General features: G+C 35.6%; 1 protein-coding gene across 4 annotated transcripts in view; it reads right to left on the reverse strand.

The window, feature by feature from the left end:
- Nucleotides 1-19,074, reverse strand: part of WAC (WW domain containing adaptor with coiled-coil) — a 63,655-nt gene that overhangs the window by 19,513 nt on the left and 25,068 nt on the right. For 3 of the 4 annotated variants that reach the window (XM_080386003.1, XM_080386002.1, XM_080386001.1), the window contains exons 4-10: nucleotides 17,993-18,099; nucleotides 17,090-17,205; nucleotides 16,447-16,559; nucleotides 14,678-14,986; nucleotides 4,552-4,797; nucleotides 2,456-2,578; nucleotides 1,279-1,427 (exon numbers count right to left, since the gene is read on the reverse strand). In XM_080386003.1, coding sequence (XP_080242129.1) covers nucleotides 1,279-1,427; nucleotides 2,456-2,578; nucleotides 4,552-4,797; nucleotides 14,678-14,986; nucleotides 16,447-16,559; nucleotides 17,090-17,205; nucleotides 17,993-18,099 — 1,163 coding nt within the window. The remainder of the gene's footprint in view (nucleotides 1-1,278; nucleotides 1,428-2,455; nucleotides 2,579-4,551; nucleotides 4,798-14,677; nucleotides 14,987-16,446; nucleotides 16,560-17,089; nucleotides 17,206-17,992; nucleotides 18,100-19,074) is intronic. The other variant, XM_080386004.1, reaches the window with a different exon arrangement.

Below are 19,074 nucleotides of genomic sequence, written 5' to 3' on the forward strand. Positions count from 1 at the left end.
TCTTACACTGATGAGATACTATATACACTGAGCCACTGAGCACACTAGATACTGATAGACTGGGTTAAAATCCAAGGGTCTCAATCTTGAAAGAAAGATCTGTACAACGAAGAGACAGGACAAATTTCCATTGCACGAAAACAGCAAATTTCTAGGAAAGGTGAAAATCCTCCTCAATAGACTTCCAGTTTTTCACATCCAGAACACTACCATAAACTGCTGAATTTTTGTTTCCTTTTGTTTTTTTTTTTAAACTTCCCTAAAAGGCATAAGAGTATTATGCCCTGCAGCTCTACCTATCACTCCAAAACTATCTTGAACATAAAATGTTAATTTCCACTAGAGGGTGCACATTAGTAGCGCTGCCTAAAGTCCCCTTTAGTAACAAAATGCTCCTTCATAATAGGTCCTTTAACCCTGTGTCTCTTCTGTCTCTACAAGGACTTTAAGCAACTAAAAAGAAAAATCCTTAAGGGGAAGTTCATCTGGTGTGGCTCTAATTACCTCTACTTTCCCCACCTGTACACAGCAGAAGAGTCTCTGATCTGCTGGACAGAGAAAATAAACAAACAAATAAATAAATAATAAACCCACTCTCAGCTTCAGCTGCTTTTATTCCTCAGTATTGCCACTTGTAGGATATGGAATACTAAGCTTCGATTCTGCAAAAGATGTTTCTCCTCTGAAGTGACACACACACACACACAAAAAAGACAACTTCATGTCTACTTCATCCTTAGGAGCTTGTTAGCTTCAATTAATGTTTCCTAGTCACTGATCCAATTAAGGAATTCTGAATGAATGGGAGCGAGGGGGTGGGAAGGGAAAGGGACATAAGATTACTGACCTCGTAAACACCTAGAACATTCCTGAACCAAATTGTGACTACATCATCAACTTCCCCAAAAATTTCTCTCTCATTCTAAAAAACTTTCATTAACTAAAGTCTAGAGAATTGTATCAGCTGTTTGGGGTAAGTATTTTTTTCCATCAAACATGTTAAAATACTGATCTCTTGGTAATATCTTCAGACAGCATCTGAAGTAAGCACAATATTTTCTTCAAGAACAGAAAAGTGTGCTAGAATTCCATGCTAGAATTGTACTGCAAAAATACAGCGTAACAGTTGCTTCCAGTTGTTTCTGTTTCTATTGGGAAAGATAACACATTTTTATCATCCTATATATCACTGCGAGCACATGGATATACAGCAGCAGTACTTAATATTACCTGTATTGGTTTCTCACTACAATATGGCATAAACAAAGAGAAGCTTACCTTCTGCTGTGATGATACTGGTGGTGTAGTCATCAAAGGTTTAAGCGGAACGGTGTTAGTCTGAGGCGTGCTTATCCGTGGAGATACGTATGACCTTGGTGATGAGGCATCAGATGTTAAAGACATTGGAGACTGATTAGATGGTTGAGCTATAAAGAAAAAAAAAAAGTTGAAAGATTTGTTTTAAGTAAAACCATATCCTATCTTAAATGTGAATTAGATTTTCTTTTGGCACTTTGGTGTATTATGCTGTATTACATAATATACAAATATATTCACCTTGAAACAACTGGGGAGGTGAACAATCAGAACAATCAAACATTCAACAACAATCCTAATTAAAAAATTGTATTTTTCCCAAACCCTCCACTTCTAAAACTTGAGGGGAAGGGGAAAGTGAAGATACTATTATGCAATGCTTTTTACACATGGAAGAGACTAATTTCATTTGTGATTCCTATTTTAAGAGTGCTCGACTCAAATTAAAGAATGCATGAACAGTTTATCTAGAAACCTATTCACCCATTATAGGCACCTACCAACAGACCCTCATCCATGTTTTAATTACTGATTAAAAATTAGTATTAGCATAATACTGCTTACCTACTCAATAACATGACTGCATTTATTGTTTTGGTTTAAGTTTCTAGCTTTATGAAGTTACAAACCAGAATGGATTGAAGATACCTGAAGGAATACCTTGTCTGGAAGCTGAAAAAATACTATTTAGAGAAGACTGTAAATCCCCAACATCACACAAAATAAACCTTCTTTTAAACATTTAAGGCCTCCCCCAAGAGTCACAGTTGCACAGTATTACAAGGGTGTTCAGTGAAGGAGCAGTTGTGTTTTAGATTGAACATTAAATAATATATAATCAAGGTTCAGAATAAATTGAGAGGGTCTCGCACATGTTTCACATTACTCCTATATAGTTAACATACAAAGAAAATCCCAAAAGGCGAGACAGAGAAGCACATTTACTTAGTTGTGTGTCAGCTTCCTGCTCCCCAAGTAAAAATTTCTTATCCTCTCTTTGCAAAAAGAAGTCATTTGACATCATCCACATCAGATGGCCAAAAGTATGACAAGACACCCTCTATAAGTTTCAATTGTATCAGCCTTTATAAAATGTAACGTAACAATTTTATGTAAATGAAAAGACAACTCTGAATACCTTGCGTAGACAGTTGTGCAGCTTGAGAAATTAGGGAAGTGATATTGAAAGCAGATGGTCCAGCAGTAAGAATTTTATGGAGTATAGACTGCAGAGAGGCTTGCGTCACAGCTGCTGTTAGAACTAAAAACAAACATTCTGGTTTGCCGACAATTCTAGAAAATCACTTTAAACTGTTCAAACTGGCTAAATACATATAAATCCCATATCCACAACAGACCAAAGAGTGACCTGAACTATTTTTCGGTTACTTGAATTCAATTAATGAATGCTTGTCATGTCTAACCATGTCCTTTATTTAGTAGTTTTATCTTTGAGTCCCACACTAATAAAAAAATATTTTAGAAAACAACATTAACTCTTCAGCTTGACCTTATGGAACAATAATAATTCTTGTAATCGTAAAGAGAACATTTGTTCCATTTGTTATTCAAGTAAGCAGAAGGTGTGCATGTGGTTTGAACTACAGTAACTTTTTTAAAAAGGCAAAAAAGCAGTACCACTTTAACTCACTAAAAGAAATGGGGCGGCTGGGGGGAAGAGTTCCTGTTCAAGGGAAAAGAAACGACTTTTCAAATTAAAAATCCAGACCCTCTGTGTTTCTTCTTAAAAAACGAAAACAAAAACAAAAAATCCAAAACAAACTTACTTATTCTGGATTAAGCTGTCCCATCTTCCCTTGTCCAGTAAAAAGATTAATCCTTTTCAACCAACCATTTTAAAATTGCACTACACAGGAAGAACATCCTATAGTATGAGCCGATGAGACCCAGCTTCTGAACTCATCTTTTCAAAAAGGTCTACAGGCTCTGTGGGATACTTCCTGAACATACCCTACTCATGCATAAGTCTGAAAAAACTGACTCACCAGCATAAACACAGAATAACTGCATCATGTGCACAGTAAGGGCAATCCTGCTGTGCAAGGTGAAGTCATTCTGCCCACGTGGACCTGCCAGCCAGGCCCTCATGCCATCAGAACAGTACTAAACATTCTTGTTCCAAGACAGACACAGCTGCTGCTCAGATACAGCAAGAGATAACGAGTACAAACTTAAATTGGCAGCTTTCTAATAAAATACAACTGGAGTCTTGATATGACCTTTCATTTTTTTCCACAACCAACCATGATACTCCTCGTTTTTTAGTCCAGCCCAGTGCATGACAGTTTTTAAAGCTTCTCCTGCACAGGAACACTCAATAACCTACTCACAGATTAGTACTGAATGAAGCAATATCTGCTGATTAGAAGGAAGTCAATTGACAGCTTTTCCTTCTAAATAATTGTAACATACATAATTCTGTACTTTCATGGTTTACACTTCTTAAAGATTATTTACTCTAGGCACTACATAGAAACGTTCTGCTTCCTATTTAAATCAGTGATCACTGCACAAGAAGTTCAAAGCAGCAAACAAAAAATCCCACACCACCTTCTTCATCAGTAACCTGTCTCATGTAGATACCATGTTAGATAAAATTACGTTCAAAATGCATCAACCCCTACCTGTTCGTGCAGCAAAAGGCTCTACAACTAGTTCTAAACTTTCTTCTAATAAACTAGGCCAATGTGACAAAAATCTAAAGGATACACCAATTAAATGCACAAAATTTAACTTGCTAGCAAAGTTACTGATATGCTGTCTTCATTCAGACATTTTCTGCTAAAGAAAAAAAGTTGATAGGCAACAAGATTTAAGAATCCCTAGAAGCTTCAGTATTTGCAAACACGTATTATTAGAATAGCAGCACAAACTATTGAAAACAAAGAACACTGCACAAAACAAAAGAACAAAAAGCTCTAACTAAATTTTCTGCAACAGATGAATGCTGATACAGCAATTAAGTCACCAGTCTCAATTAGACTGCTCATGTACGTCAGCATTTATTAGCTTAACCACCTTAAACGTTAAGTTGGCTGATTTAAAAAGGTTCAACAGAAAAAAGACACACAAATAAAACCAACCCCCACTTTATCTAGGGATTCATTCATTCACTTTTCATTTCAAGTAAGGCTTGCATTTACTATAGCTTTTATGCAATATTATACTAATGTGTGTAAATAAGAGATTACATAAACTTTAAAGAATCCTTACCTTCATTGATTTTAGATATATCTACACTAGAATTATTAAGCTGCAAGGTGGCTTGCAGAGCAGGCAGCAGCTGTCGAAGAAGATTTGGGTCCTGAAGTAACGGAGGAATTGGTGATTGTGGGACAGGTGAGACAGGAACTGCAGGAGCAGATGAAGCAGGTGCAGAAGTTGGATTCAGTCCAGAAGCGGAAGATGTAGAAGGAGTTGTGCAAGAATGGGATACAGACTTGTCCACAGATGCAGACTCTGAACAGAAGACAGGCAGTAATTTTCATTTTCCCCAATATAAACCTGACAACTTCTCACTAGTACAATATTCATACTAAATTCAGAAGATCAAATTCGTAACTATTATTATAAGAAAAAAAACCCCAAACCAAAACATGAATACACCAAAAATTGAACACACAAAAAAATGTTCCACTTCCAAGATACAGGACTAAAAGCTGCCAGTGTTACAAACAGGTTTTTTCCCCCTAATTTTTAGGACTGATGTGGGCCAAAAATTCCTTAGCGATTTTTTCCTTTTACTGTGCATGTATTCATATTCTATGTTTCTACTCATGATTCCAATCTTTCTTTGGAAAAATATACCATGAACAAAAACCTTATAGTCCATGGCCTTACAGATAGGCTAATATCTCAAATTTGAGGGGAGGGTATAAGCCATGCTTCATTTATTCAGAAACTACACTACAAGAAGCTACAAAAAAAAAGATCAAGTCTATCAAACACAATCCAGCTACATTGCTCAGGATTCACAGACAGGATAATGAGCTGCACTAGAAATGTAAAACATCAGCTGTTAACATCCCCACAGCAGACTGGAAAAACATCTAACAATTAATTATGTTAGATGCCCATAATTAAAACATGCCCATAATTAATTTCAAGACTATACCTTTTATTTTATTAATCTAATTTTAGCAAATATCAACATTTATTATCTACAGAAATGCTCAGTACTTTAATTAGAACAAACGGCCATACAGTATAACTGAATTTATGTGAGTTATTTAATGAATTTTAGATTTGTCTTCCAGTTAACATAGAAGTTGCTCCTTCACTCCAGTGCTGTGAGAAATTCCTGCACTGAAAGTACTGCCACTTAGTATGGGTATACCATCAGCCACTTCAAATATCCTTCCTTTAAGAAGCCTGGACCACTGTATTTCAGTTTTAGCTTTCCCTCTGTCATCCCCATTAAACCCATCAGAGACCTCTGCCCCCAAATTCAGTCAAAGTAATGCCTCTATAGCACCAAAAAGGTTGGATGAAGAATGGAAAGATGGCTATAGACCCAAGATCTACCCAGGATGCTTGCCCACAACATTGAAGACCTGGATTTTAAACCCACTTCAAACTGGGCAGAGGATGTCTATCTGGATATTCCATGTTTTCAGGCAAAAACCCAAATGAAAGCTAAAATAACTGGCTCGGAAATTCTTTCACTCTAAAGGTGTGGGGCTTTTTCATTGGAGAGATTGTCAGAGTAAGAGGCTGACTTTTAGTAAAGAAAAGAAATGAAAGGGTCTTGTTTTGTTTTACTAGGTAAGAATAAAATGTTAACAAAATTTCTAAAAGCTTTTGTTTTCTAACAGTCTCAGAGACTAATTTGGGGAAGAATCCTAAATAAATAAATAAATAAATTACCGAAGTGAGTACCAATACACAAATCAAATTAGATTAGAAATTTCAGTGAAAAGAAGGAACATATTACATGTAGTTACAGTAGAAATAGTTCATAGCAGGTCACAAATACTCAAAAAAACCTCCACCTTTTTCTAGTAGCTGAGCAATCTCAACTAGAAAAAAACACCAAAGAATCCAAATTTGACAGCTTGCAAAGATACAACAGCCAGGGTGCACATGTATTTTGGTGTTTCAAGTAAACTTCTAAAAAAGAGGCAGCTTTATCTAGTTAAATGTTCCTCAGGGCAAGGGGTATCTGTTTCCTAAGTTTTCATAAGTTCATAAGCTTCCGTAAGAACTTACGAAGGGATAGTAAGTGGTATAAAGACTGAAGATGAAAAAATAAAAAGCAGTTACAAAATTTTTATATGGTTTTCAGTAACATGTGACTAAGACAACTGATTAGCTCCCCCTCAAAATACTAAGTCACTATTAAGTCTTCGTTATAGAAGTATTACATACAAAATCTTGTGTTATGGTCTTCAAAGTAAACTTATTAAGACAACTGCAAGTCAAGACACATCAAGCCAAGAAGAATCTTATCATACTAAACAAAAACATGTAAAGTTTAAACTGTACTCAGATGTGTCATACTCCAAACAAGGACAACGAGATATACTAACAGACAAAAGTGAGGGAATTAAGCACAACAGGACATGTTAGTACTTACATGTGTAAATCTCTTACCCTACAGTTTTGAGAACCTGACAAAATAAACCAAATAAACAAACCCAACAACACACCCTTATTTACAACCAAACAAAACATAAGAAAAAATACTAAGCAATTGCCATCAGTAGTTTCAAAAATAATTAATGTAGTTATGCTTGTCTTCACAGTTAGATCGTTACTTTAAGTAAAGAAGCAACTCACTACTGTATTATTAATCCACATAAGCAATACCTGAGCTTCAAACCACACCACCATACCAAAAGCTGTAGGTATTTGTCACCGATGCTGCAGTTCTGAACACAAAATAAACTGAATCAAAGGCAAACTCAAGCTAACAATGCAGTGACAAATCTTAGGACCAGTTCTGGGTATTTAGTCATTTCTTGACTAAAAGGACTCAAAATATATCATACAAAATCATCGAATTCCAAGAGGCCTGCAAAAGTACTTTAGTTTGGGTGAGTTTCTCTGCTAAAAAATGCAAACTGAATCACACCGACACAACACAGTCCAGTTACTACTTTTAGACAATATGAGGACACTGTTCTATGGCTGTATTATTGCACGTATTTTAAGTATGTAATAAAATACATCCATGAAAGGTATTTTATGTACAGTCACCCAGATTAAACACCTAGAGAAAATTAGGTGAAAAAAGGATGGCGTCCAACACTAACACTCTAATCTTTTGAAACTATTAACATTACAAAACCAACAGTCCAAAAGTTATGAAAAAATACATCTCTATGATCACGACTATCTACGTATACACTGTATTGTAACTGTTATTTAATATCACAGAGGATAGAGAGTACAATGAATGCTCAGAGCATCACTGCATTTCACAAACTAAGTAATTTAAATTATTTGTAGTGAAATAAAGGGTATAAACCGATTTCTGCCCCCCCCCAAATGTAAAAAATATTTGTGGAAATACAAGTATTTCTCTTTTGTAGTAAGTAGCCTGAATGGATATTTTCTTGTCTACAAATGGAAAATCCTTTGTGATGAAAACAAACATGTTAAAAAATGCAGATAGAGATTAGCTCTGTATACTCATAACTTTAATTACTTTAATTTTAAACCAAACTATCTTATTCCATGGCTTCCAGACTGGACACTTGATTTCACAGAAATAAATCCAAGAAATATTGCCGATAAAACAAAACCTCTAAATATTTACATATCCATTTTTGTGTAATACAATTACAAAGGCTTTAAACTGGTTTAATTTATGACGCTATACAGAACTCTCAAGTTGCACCTTTAAAGTTAACAGAACTAGCCAAAACTCCTCAAGATGAAATGTCTTTCACAAAAATCCTCAGACGCCACTCACTGGAGTGTGTGTGCATTTCCCCTGCTTTTTCCCACAAACAGAAGCAGAAACCTCTCACTCTACCCTTTTATTCCTTAATTTCCCTTTTCTGACCTGTTTTATTGCATGTTTTGCCACATAGTTAAGTTTACTTTTCAACATTTTAATACTACTTCCTTTTGAATTGAAAAAGTTGAAAAATTAACTAGGAATTTAAAAAAAATATGCTTAGAATTACAGAGTCCTGTAATTTCTAAATGCATTTGAAGCCTCAACCATCATGAAAAACAGTCAACATGAAACACAGCATACTGATTTCTTCACAAATCTAAGTCCTTTAGTTTTACAACTGTGATACACCGGACTCTACACCTGTGTCACCATTAAAGTTCATGTTTATTAACAAGCTATCTACAATATTATTGCAGAGTAAGGCTTTGGATTACACGACAGTCATTCATAAACCTAACCTGAACCATTAATACATCACTCAAGACTAATTCTGAACCTTCAACGAGAATTTTACAAACAGAAACTGCCAATCTGGTCTTGTCTCATATAAAAAAAATATTCTTAAAGAAAAGATTAACTACGCTGCAAAGCCTGCAGAAGTCTTAGATGGTGACTGAAGTTGCCTTCTTCTGTTGGGCTGGGCAACTCTGCAGCCTCTTTATCATCAACACCAATTTCCATACAAATGCTATGTAAAAGACTCTTCACCCTTACATAAGACTTCAGCTATTATCATGAAAGTCCCAAGGAAAACTTTAGTAGTAGTAGTAATAATATAAAACCAAAAGCAGAACATAGTCTGCTGCAATCTTTTGAACTGTTAAAAACTTTTAATTGAATTTACATTTTAGCTCTTCCTCTGAATAAATAAATCCATTATTCTTTAAATTTGTTATCATTTTAAAAATATGACTGTGCACTAATTTTTCCATGATAAGCTAATAAGCACATTAAAGCTTCCATTTCTGCAGTTTTTAAGAAAACTTCTAACACCAAATCCATTCACCCCCTTGCAACAATACGACAATACAGTGCACTTTCTGACAATCATGTAAACATGCTAATTAGATGCAGCCTAAATACAAAACTGTAATATAGAACTAAACAAGTTTCTGGACCACCAACTTTAATGATATAAAAAAAAAAAATGAGCAAGAAATAAAGGCATCCAAAAAAAAGGGGAAAGGAAAACAATGTAATCTGATGGCAAACAAAAACAACTACATGTGGAGAACTATTAATTGGTTTTACATTAAAATGTAGCAGGAAAAAAACTTTCTGTAATTAAAATAACTTTTGAAGACCACAATGATTAGGAAAGAGCTTTCTGCATGTGACCTGCTATCACATCTTTTGGACAAAAAGAAGTCCAAGTTATCAGTCAGTATTCTCTATGACAAGAACTTGTATGACAAAGGAGCATCTTTGTTGCAGGTTTCCCCAAGAGGTATCTGAACTGAAGTGAACTGGAGGCTATTGCTTGCCCCAGAAACATCATTCAATTCAGAATGGAAACACTACGCTCTGTACTTCTAAGCAGTGTGGATTTTTTAATAACAAGGCCAAATAATCCTTGCAGAAAAAAATATTACAAGTATTCTTCAGCAGCTGTGCCACAGTGCTCTTCAATTACAACCTAGATACAAGAATGCAAATGCTTAGCTTCTCAGTTTGAGGTAGTATACTAATGTGTTGCTGAATCTTGCTGTCACCTATCTCTGCCCCTTTATGACAAAAACCTTTACTCCTAAGCAAACAGCTGATTCCACTAGTGAATGTCATTCTGAAAGGAAATTCTCAGCCTTGCATATTACAGTTAATAAAGTTATTCAGACTGGACTTAATACAGGGCAGCAAAAAACTAAGTCTTTTGTCTGTTCAGCTACTCTGTTTCAACAAAGAGCTTGGCACCACTCCGGCACATCTCTTCTGTCTTGGTCACCCTATTTTATCTGCTGGCGTCCTTTAAGTACCTGATCCTAGCACTTGCTCACTCCCATCTTGCACAGTGTGCCAAATTATTCAGGCATGTTAGCCTAACAGAGAAGCGAGTGGGGAAAAAGAAGAAACAAAAAGAGGAAATGTATTTTTTGTGCATTAACTTCCTCCACAGTCCTTCTCATGACTGTAACATACTAGTACTCCCTATAAAACAAGCAGCTTTAAAATACTGCTATACATAGCTTACTCTTATTCTGCTGCACATATGGATAGCTGATTTATTTCAACAAAGATTTTTTTTTTTTAATGACATGGAAATTACTCACTACTGTTGACTGGCTAATTCCTGAATTATCAGTGTGACCCCCCTTGAGTGTTCCCATAGCTTTTACTACTGATGTCATTTTTTTATGTTGTTTAAAACAGAACCAATGCAGTCAAAGTCTTTCAGATTCAACACTACAGTATTAACCAACCATTCTATTGCGAGCTTGAGCTGTATCTTTGCTGTGATAGCAACTCGTGCATGTGTTCTCAGTGTGCTCTCTGTGGGAGGAAAATTGCATTACAAAATATTCAGAAATTCAATTACCCCATAAACCTCACCTCTGCTACACTGATTGAACGACTGCCACCTAGAACAGCTAACTGAACTGCTTGACTTACTGCTGCTGATTAAGAATCATAACACATTAGTCTGTGATTAAGTGTATATTCTACCAACTAAGTTCTCTAAGCAGTGATAATCACATTCACCTTTTTTACCTAGTTCAGTTCTGATCTATTAAGGACCTTAAGCCACACAAAAACATATGAATATTTAAAAGCAATGCATTTTGTAAACACATTTGCCCAAATGAAACTATGGCAACAATAGTTGCTAGGTTCTCAAACACGCTTAAATTATCTAAAATAATAAAAAAATCCGTATTTTTCTCATCTGAATTACTCCAGTCTTAAAACTCAAGTTTTGTATTTTGCCTCTGCTGCCAAAATAAAAGTAATAGCAATGCTCAAACAAGTATAAAGTACTGGAGGAAACCTCTAACAGTTTTGCTAGTGTAATTTTTCCTAACCACTGTATGAATTGACTAATACACTTAAAACTGCAAAACTCAGCCAAAGAGGCTGCAATGACACCAGGAGCAATGTTAATAACTGACTGCTAAAGACCAGCAACTGTTACAAGAAAACCGCAGGGGTGAGAAAAAGGAAGAGGAAGAAGCTCAGCTGCCACTGACCAATTACTTTAACCCGCTAGCATCAGGGCCACAACCCACCCAACACTGCACTGGCCAGCTTGCCCAGTTCTCTCCAGAAAAATGTTAAAAGAGTATTGCTGCACTAGAAACAGAAGCGCTCCCTGATGCAACCTGGAGGAAAGGTGTGAGAAGAAGTATCCTACAGACAGACACACTTAAGAAATGGACAATACAACATTTCATTCAGTAACTGAATTAGAAATAGGAAAATGTGACGTGCCCTACAGATAAAGCAGCCAAAAAGTAGGAAAAGCAACCCCACACTTTACCTGCATAAAGCACTCACAGTGAGCACAAACAGAAGCAGCAGATTCTGACTGGAACATTCAAACCAAGGGGTAGAGGTCAAATAGTTCCCCAGGAACTCTCCACTACTGCCAGCCATTGAGGGCAGAGGACTACTGCTAACAGCTGAGCTATAGTTCAGCCAGGGATTTTATTCAATCTCCTTGTGGGACTACAACATACCCCTGCAGCAAAAGAGATTGAGCTGAAAAGTGTTGTTGGTTTTTGTGGTTTTTTTTGTTGTTTTTTTGTTCATAACTATTAGTGCATTAAAAAATACACACTAAGAACAGAACTATTAAAACAGTGATACATACATGCTGGCATAAGGCTACCAGCCACACACTGACAAGAAGCACGAACTCATTTAGGCAAGGACTACTGCACATATTCAGTCATTTGGACCAACCTATTTTTTTATAAGCGAAAAATACAGCTTTACCTCTTTTTATAATTGGGATGGCACTGCTAGTGAACAGAACAAGACCAAAGGCTCTCTGCTTCACTAGTGCAAAAATAAACCTTTCAAACTATTTTCCAATTCTACAAAGATACCGTTACAAGACTGTTTAAACTGAGTATCTCATGACTTTTTTTTTTCCCCATTTTATGTAACAGCTACAAACAAATACTTTAAAAACTGCATACCTATAGTACTACAGGTTCAGAGTCACCTCTGGGAGAACGAGTAACAGAAGCAAACTACCCAAAAACAGCCCAACGTACAGCACTGCTTCCTCTCTTCTTTTAAATCTAAATATGTAAAATGCTACAGAAATTTTACTGGTCAAATTTCTTTAAAACAGTAAGGAAGTTCCACATTCACAAAAAAAGAAAAAGGTAAGATGACTGAATATACTCTTTGAATTATTTCTTATCACAATATAAGCTGTACTGAATTTTTCTGTTTCTGTAAGAAAAGAGGCAAATTCAAGTAACATGTGAAAAGTCACATTTTCTCCAATATGTATTTCAAGACTGATATTCATCTATTCTGATTCTTTAATTACTTACTAACTTTCTGTAATCCACCCTGTCTGAAGCTCAGTTAAGTATTACATTTGCTCACAGTGAAGTGTTGTGAAACACGTCAAGGCATGAGCATTACAGAGAATCTATCCATTTAACTAATATAAAATAAAAAGCCCAACTACATAGGATACAGAAATTAAGTGATTATTTAATATGGAACCATCCATGGTAACACAGATTCTAAAGCAAGATTTACAGTGTCAAGACCACCCTGTGCAATCATTTTCACTACTTGTACCCAGTCGTATGTTGTCAAATGTCATATATAAGAAAAAGCAGAACTCAACATTTGTAGCGGTTGTCACAACGGGAAATGCCTTCAATTAGAGTAAGATCCAGTTGCTCAATTTAACTGGAAGCAACTAATAAAGGTGTGCAGTAAAGCAGGGAAAGAATATTCAGTTTGAAGTCTGATCACAGACCAAATCGGAATCAATGCCAGAAATGAGTAATAACAGGGGTTTTCTTTTTGAGTATATTTTAAAGACAGTAATGAAAATATAGAGGATACGCTAAAGGAGAAAACACTGACATGGATGCTTTGCACTGTCATGTTTAAAAGTGCATCAAACTGCAATCAAAACAGAGGCTGAACTGAAGCAGGGAACTATGGTATTTGGTTCAAAAGCCAAGCACAAACCAGTAAACCATACCTCTTCCTTTACTGTGTTGAATAGAAAAAGGATTGCTGAAAATCTTCTGTTCCTCTGTAGCTTACAGTCAACATTCACATACCAGGTCATATAAAATTGCACAAAGTCTCAAGAAAAATATACAAAATATCTTCACATGCACAATTTTATTACGCTGCAGTATTTGTCAATGTATGCTACTGTTTAACTATTTTGGATGGTCAGGTGCACTTATCCCTGTGTAAAAGCTGGAATTCTTTAATAAAAACCAGAAGCAGGGAAGCAAACAGAGTATAAGACCAATGTCAGACAAGAGTCTTTTTTGGTCTTCTTTTTAGCACTGCGCTACTCTTCCGTAACTACACAGACTTCCCAATATCAACACGGCAACAAGCCATCTTTCAAAAAAGAATTCAGTGTGATACTAATTATGCAATATTTAAAATTAAACCCAGACATGTTTATCAAAAAATACTTTTTCTCCTCCCAAAGTGCCCAAAATAGAATTTTCTTATACAATGTTACACTCGTAAGAACTCAACTATACCCAAGTATCACACTATTACTAATAACACACATCTCCATTCTCACAATCTTCCTGAGCAATTCTTCCCAATAATGCAGTAAATCCAACTAAAATATAGATTTTTGAAGGGTCACAAACAATGCACAGTAAAGTCCTGATCTTCACTTGATGACTTTAAATGTTTCTGGTATGTATTATACAGAAATACAAACTTCCAGCAGCTTTAGAACTGAAGATCCAGTACATCACAAGACATAGATCAAAACAGAAAAGCAGGTGTTACAGACATGTAGAAAATTGCGTTGCTTTCTGTAAGAATTGCACTTGTGTTTATTGGAAGTTCGACACTGGTATTCCAAACAGTAACAGCAGTTCATAAAACATAATGGTCCAAAATGACTTTCAAATGGTGTAAATATGTTAAGAACTCAAATAATGGCAAAGATCCAAAATAACATGAGGGAGGACAAAAATTTAAACATGTCCTACTAAAATACGTCTTACAAATTATCATTTGAAATGACAATTTGCAGAATAAGCAAGTAAACAGTAAATATTGCAGTGTCAATTTGAAGTTGTGTAAGATATAGCAAACATGGTTTAAGGGAAAATAAACACATCAAACAGTAATCAGGTTCTACACACACAGTCAACAAGAAAAATATCTTTAAATTCTAGAACTAATATACTTTGAACAAGCAATGCAAATGCAATGCATCATCTTAAATACTAGAAGGAATTTCATCAGACATACCTTTTCTCTCTGTTTTCTGTGCAGGGATGGAAGATGTGGATGTAGGCAGTTTTGATAAAGTAGATGCTCCATTAGCATCAAAGGATTTCTTTGGCTGGTGATCAGATTGTAGAGAAAACGGACTAGGAGGAACAGTGCTTGGGGTAGCAGTTGGATGAACCACTGGTTTGATGGGATGCTGTACTGGAGTAGAACTACTGTGAGTCTCTGCTCTTGGCAGTCTGTAGTCTCTGTCATTGTGCCTGCTTGTTTGAGATAAAATATTCTGTGGGAGCATACTACTGGTGTCGCTGGAATGCTTGTCTTCCACTTTTTTCAGGATTCCCCGAGTAACGTTGCATGAATGAAAAAAAGATTAAATTAGAAACTTGTCTAAGATTGCGGTGACACTGATTAATACAGATGCACATCAACAACTAGAGCTGATTGAACTTCTTATGATTAAAAAAGCCTCAAGTAGATCAGCATCAAAAAATGCAAAATTTAATTCTACTCACTGACAAAATGCATTTTCTCTGACCTTTGCTTGATTTAGAGCTCCGGTTAAGCACTGTGTTTTGATGAAAGGCTGCTTTATAATGAGTGTTACAGTCAAGTGAACTTTTGAAGTTTCCTAAAAAATCTAAATCAAAATCTATTATTTCCATCTTACATTTAGCGTGAAGAGATAATTTGTGCCATTTTTCTTTCATTCATTGAAAATCTTGAACACAGAGTATAATGTAATGGTTTCAAATTCTAGCCTTCAAAGATTCCTCTTCAAGTCACTTGAGTACTACTACAAAGAGTTTACTGTCAGTTGAATTAATTCAGTAAAACTATATATTAAATGAGTGACTAATCTGCATTTGTCACACAATCACAGACTTTAAAATATGCTACACAGGGGACATACCAAGCAAATACAGAGTAATTCTTTTTATTGATTACTAGATTTTCACCCGTCACAAAACAAATAGTTACTGCAAAATGCATTTCTATCTTACTGTAGCATACAATATGTTTTAGCATATGCAGTATGTTTCAGCATACACAGAACAGCCCTTTATACATCTCTGCCTTGTCAAGTTCCAATCAAGGGGTAGGCGAAGGTAAATACTTTGGCTTCTACTTTTAAACTATCCTGAGAAGCATGCTAAAAATTTACCCAAACTACATCAGCATACAGAAAGCATCTCACAGCACAACCATTTCCCAGAAGAACCTGACAAAGATTAAAGCTAGGTATCAGGAACAAAATTTCCAAGTAACAGAAATTCATAGTCCAGGAAAGGTTTTGCTAAGAGTACTGGCATGGTAAAAATATGCTTTCAATAATGTACACAAACCTCTGAAAACCCCAGTAGCATAATCCATTAAATTGGCTTATTATTTTTGGATGTGAAATCAAGGTTTTAGAAGAGACTTCTGTATCTCTATTTTTAAGCTCAGAATGTGACATGGACAGGTTTCAATGATCACAACAGTCCAACTATAAACTGTGCAAGTTGTTTCAGTAACTACCTATAAAGATAACTAAGCTGGGCAGTAAAAGCTACAAAAAGGAGTACCACTATGAACAGCATTAAACAAGTGTTGTACTATTAAAGGCTCGAAGTTATTTTAAGAAACATTTGGGAGAGCTGTCTATGCTATCCACTTTGGCTTTTTTTATATAAAAAGGTGAGAAAAACAGCTAAGGAAAGAGATATTATTTTTTTTTTAAGTTTGGAAAAGAAAACAGTGATACAAACAGGCAAGAATATATTACTGTAAAAAAAACTACATACTTCCACCGGCAAACCCACTGGCAGCTGTCGCCTGCATCACCTCTCTTCTGTAATCCCTATCTTTTGGAAAACTGTTAACTGACATTTTGCTTGCTTCTTTTTGTCTCTGCTCTCTGAAGAAAAGAAAACACAAGTTAAATAAGAACTTGCATCATCTAATAACATAACACAACACTTTCTATGGGTGAAGTTACATGACATGTTTTGAACTATCTGAAGAGCTTGCTGCTACAGATGGCACAGGCAAACTCCAGCCACAGGTTCTTTACACTAGTGCTTGCTGAAGCCCCCAATGTACCAGTTCAGCTAACATTGCAAAAACGAACAAAAGGAAAAAAACCAAACCAACCAAACACAAACCAGACAAAAATAAAAAAATCCCTAAAACAGAACAAATGAAACCAAATCACTCCACCTCACCAAAAAAAAAACCAAACCCACAAACCCAAACCAACTATACTTCCTCTTCCCATTCTGGATCACCAAGGGATAAAATAGGTGCCAGAAGTCATGGTAAGGGTAGGAGCACAGTAGATTTGGACCGCAACTTTTTAGAGTGGTAATCTATTAGATAAGCTCAACTGCTCTTAAATGAGTTTAAGAAAATTTCTTCTTTATACAATGAACAGACACACACAAGTACCTTTCCAGCCACTCTTTTGGTTTTTCCCATTGTGAAACTTCTGTTCGGCAGTTGTAGTAGTATTTTTTGCCTGAAGAGCTGATGTGTTCAGACCAATCGTCCGCAGAATCATAAGCCTTTAAAATACAAAGAGTGCTGTATATTAAAACTCTCAAGTAGTCATTTGTCCAAATTTAAAAGCTTCCACCATTTAAAAAAACTATATGGCATCCTCACATGCACCACATTACTGCTTTCCATTTACACTGCCTCTAAACGACTGTTTCATTTTGATAGTTTAAAAGATGTGACCACTATATTTCTGTTGCATTCTGCAACAGCTTCCTGTTTTATTCCCATAAACTCTGAAACAACATCTAATAGCATGTTTAGTGGGATACAATAATACCAATATCGATAACATTAGTTTCCTGCACCTTAGAACATCCTCAAAACTTATCTCTTCAAAGTTTTGTATACTTCAAAAATTTAGCTATCCTGTTTTCAGTGCAATTTTTAACAGTCACCACCCTAACTACTAAAACCTGGATAACAAAATGACTAAAATTCACAATGTGTATTGTGCCTTAAATAAGTAAAATCATAATGATCATAATGTCTTCTCTAGATTTACCAACAAAGTTCATGGAAAATATTTTTCTCAGTATTTACTGCATTTAAATAATCAGGTGTTTAAAAATTCTAGACAGGTACCTCAAAGCTCTACTGATTATCAATTAGAATAGTTTTACAACATATAACAACTGCTCCTTGGGTTTACAGAGTGTTTACAAAATAAAGACTGATACTGGAAAACTCAACGAAGCAGTTAATGAACATGCCGCCTGTTTTAGACAAAATGATGAAAATTCAGTGTGTATGAATGGGGTGACACAGAGATGAATCCCAATCACAAATACTCACTGCATCAGAAGTTTTGCTTGGATTATTGCTGGGATTAGAAGAATGTGAATTTGAACTATGAAGAGCACTGTGGTTATGTGAATTTTCTTGTGGAGAGTAACTGGTCCCTAAAGGAAAAAAGAAAGACTGTTCAACATGTATAATTTCAAAGAAATCAACCATCTGCATTCTAAGGAAGTGGAAAGGAAAAGGAGAGTGGAAGGTAGAAGGCACACTGCCCACAGCCTGGACCAGAGCATAGTTCATGCAGAAGTATTTCAGGAGACCATATGTGTATTTCTTTTTCAGACAGTGCAGAGCTCACTTTCCCCTTCTAGTTACACTAATGTAGTATGTTCCTTCACTAGTCTTACTACCAAACTTCATTCCACTACAAACAAACAAGTAGCCTTTATAATTTTTGAGGGTTGGAGGAGTCCTAACATGTCAGTTCAGCAATTAAGGACATTTTTCTCCTCAGCATTAAGTCAGAAAGTTTTATTAGATGTATCAACAGCCTACACAGTTAGATACAAAAAAATCATGTTTTAAGTTCACTGGAGCAATACTCTTTTCTTAACCCTTTTGAGACTACTTGTAACTCGTTCTAGGTAACTATTTCTGTTTATGCACAAAGATTAATTTCCCTGCACTTCAGTCCCTGCAATATAGGTACTGACATCTACAATACCAAAAGAAGCACTTCCCAAACTGCCACTTCTGGCCTCCCTAACAACTGCTTCTCAAGGTAATCCAGTTTTCTTCCTTACCATGAAAACACTTGAACATAAAAGAACAGCTGGGGAATGGGAAGAGAGATAACTCTCAACACCTTTTACATCTACATCTGTGCCTAAGCTCAAATCACCAATTACAGCTGAACAGTTTTAATTACAATTAATCAAGGCCATCCATTAAACCCCTTGCAACCTTATTTTAATTTCCTGCTCTTAGGGCCTCCCATTCCTCAAAAATTTCTAAGAAAGTAAAAAAAACTTCCATTCCTCATTATATGATTTCCACTTTCTAAGTTTTAAATGTTCACATAAATCACACCAAACTGAAAAAAAAAAAAAGTTTCTTACACATTTCAGGGAAAAACC

Source organism: Falco punctatus (genome assembly GCF_963210335.1).
Source record: "Falco punctatus genome assembly, chromosome: 4".
Classification (NCBI taxonomy): domain Eukaryota; kingdom Metazoa; phylum Chordata; class Aves; order Falconiformes; family Falconidae; genus Falco; species Falco punctatus.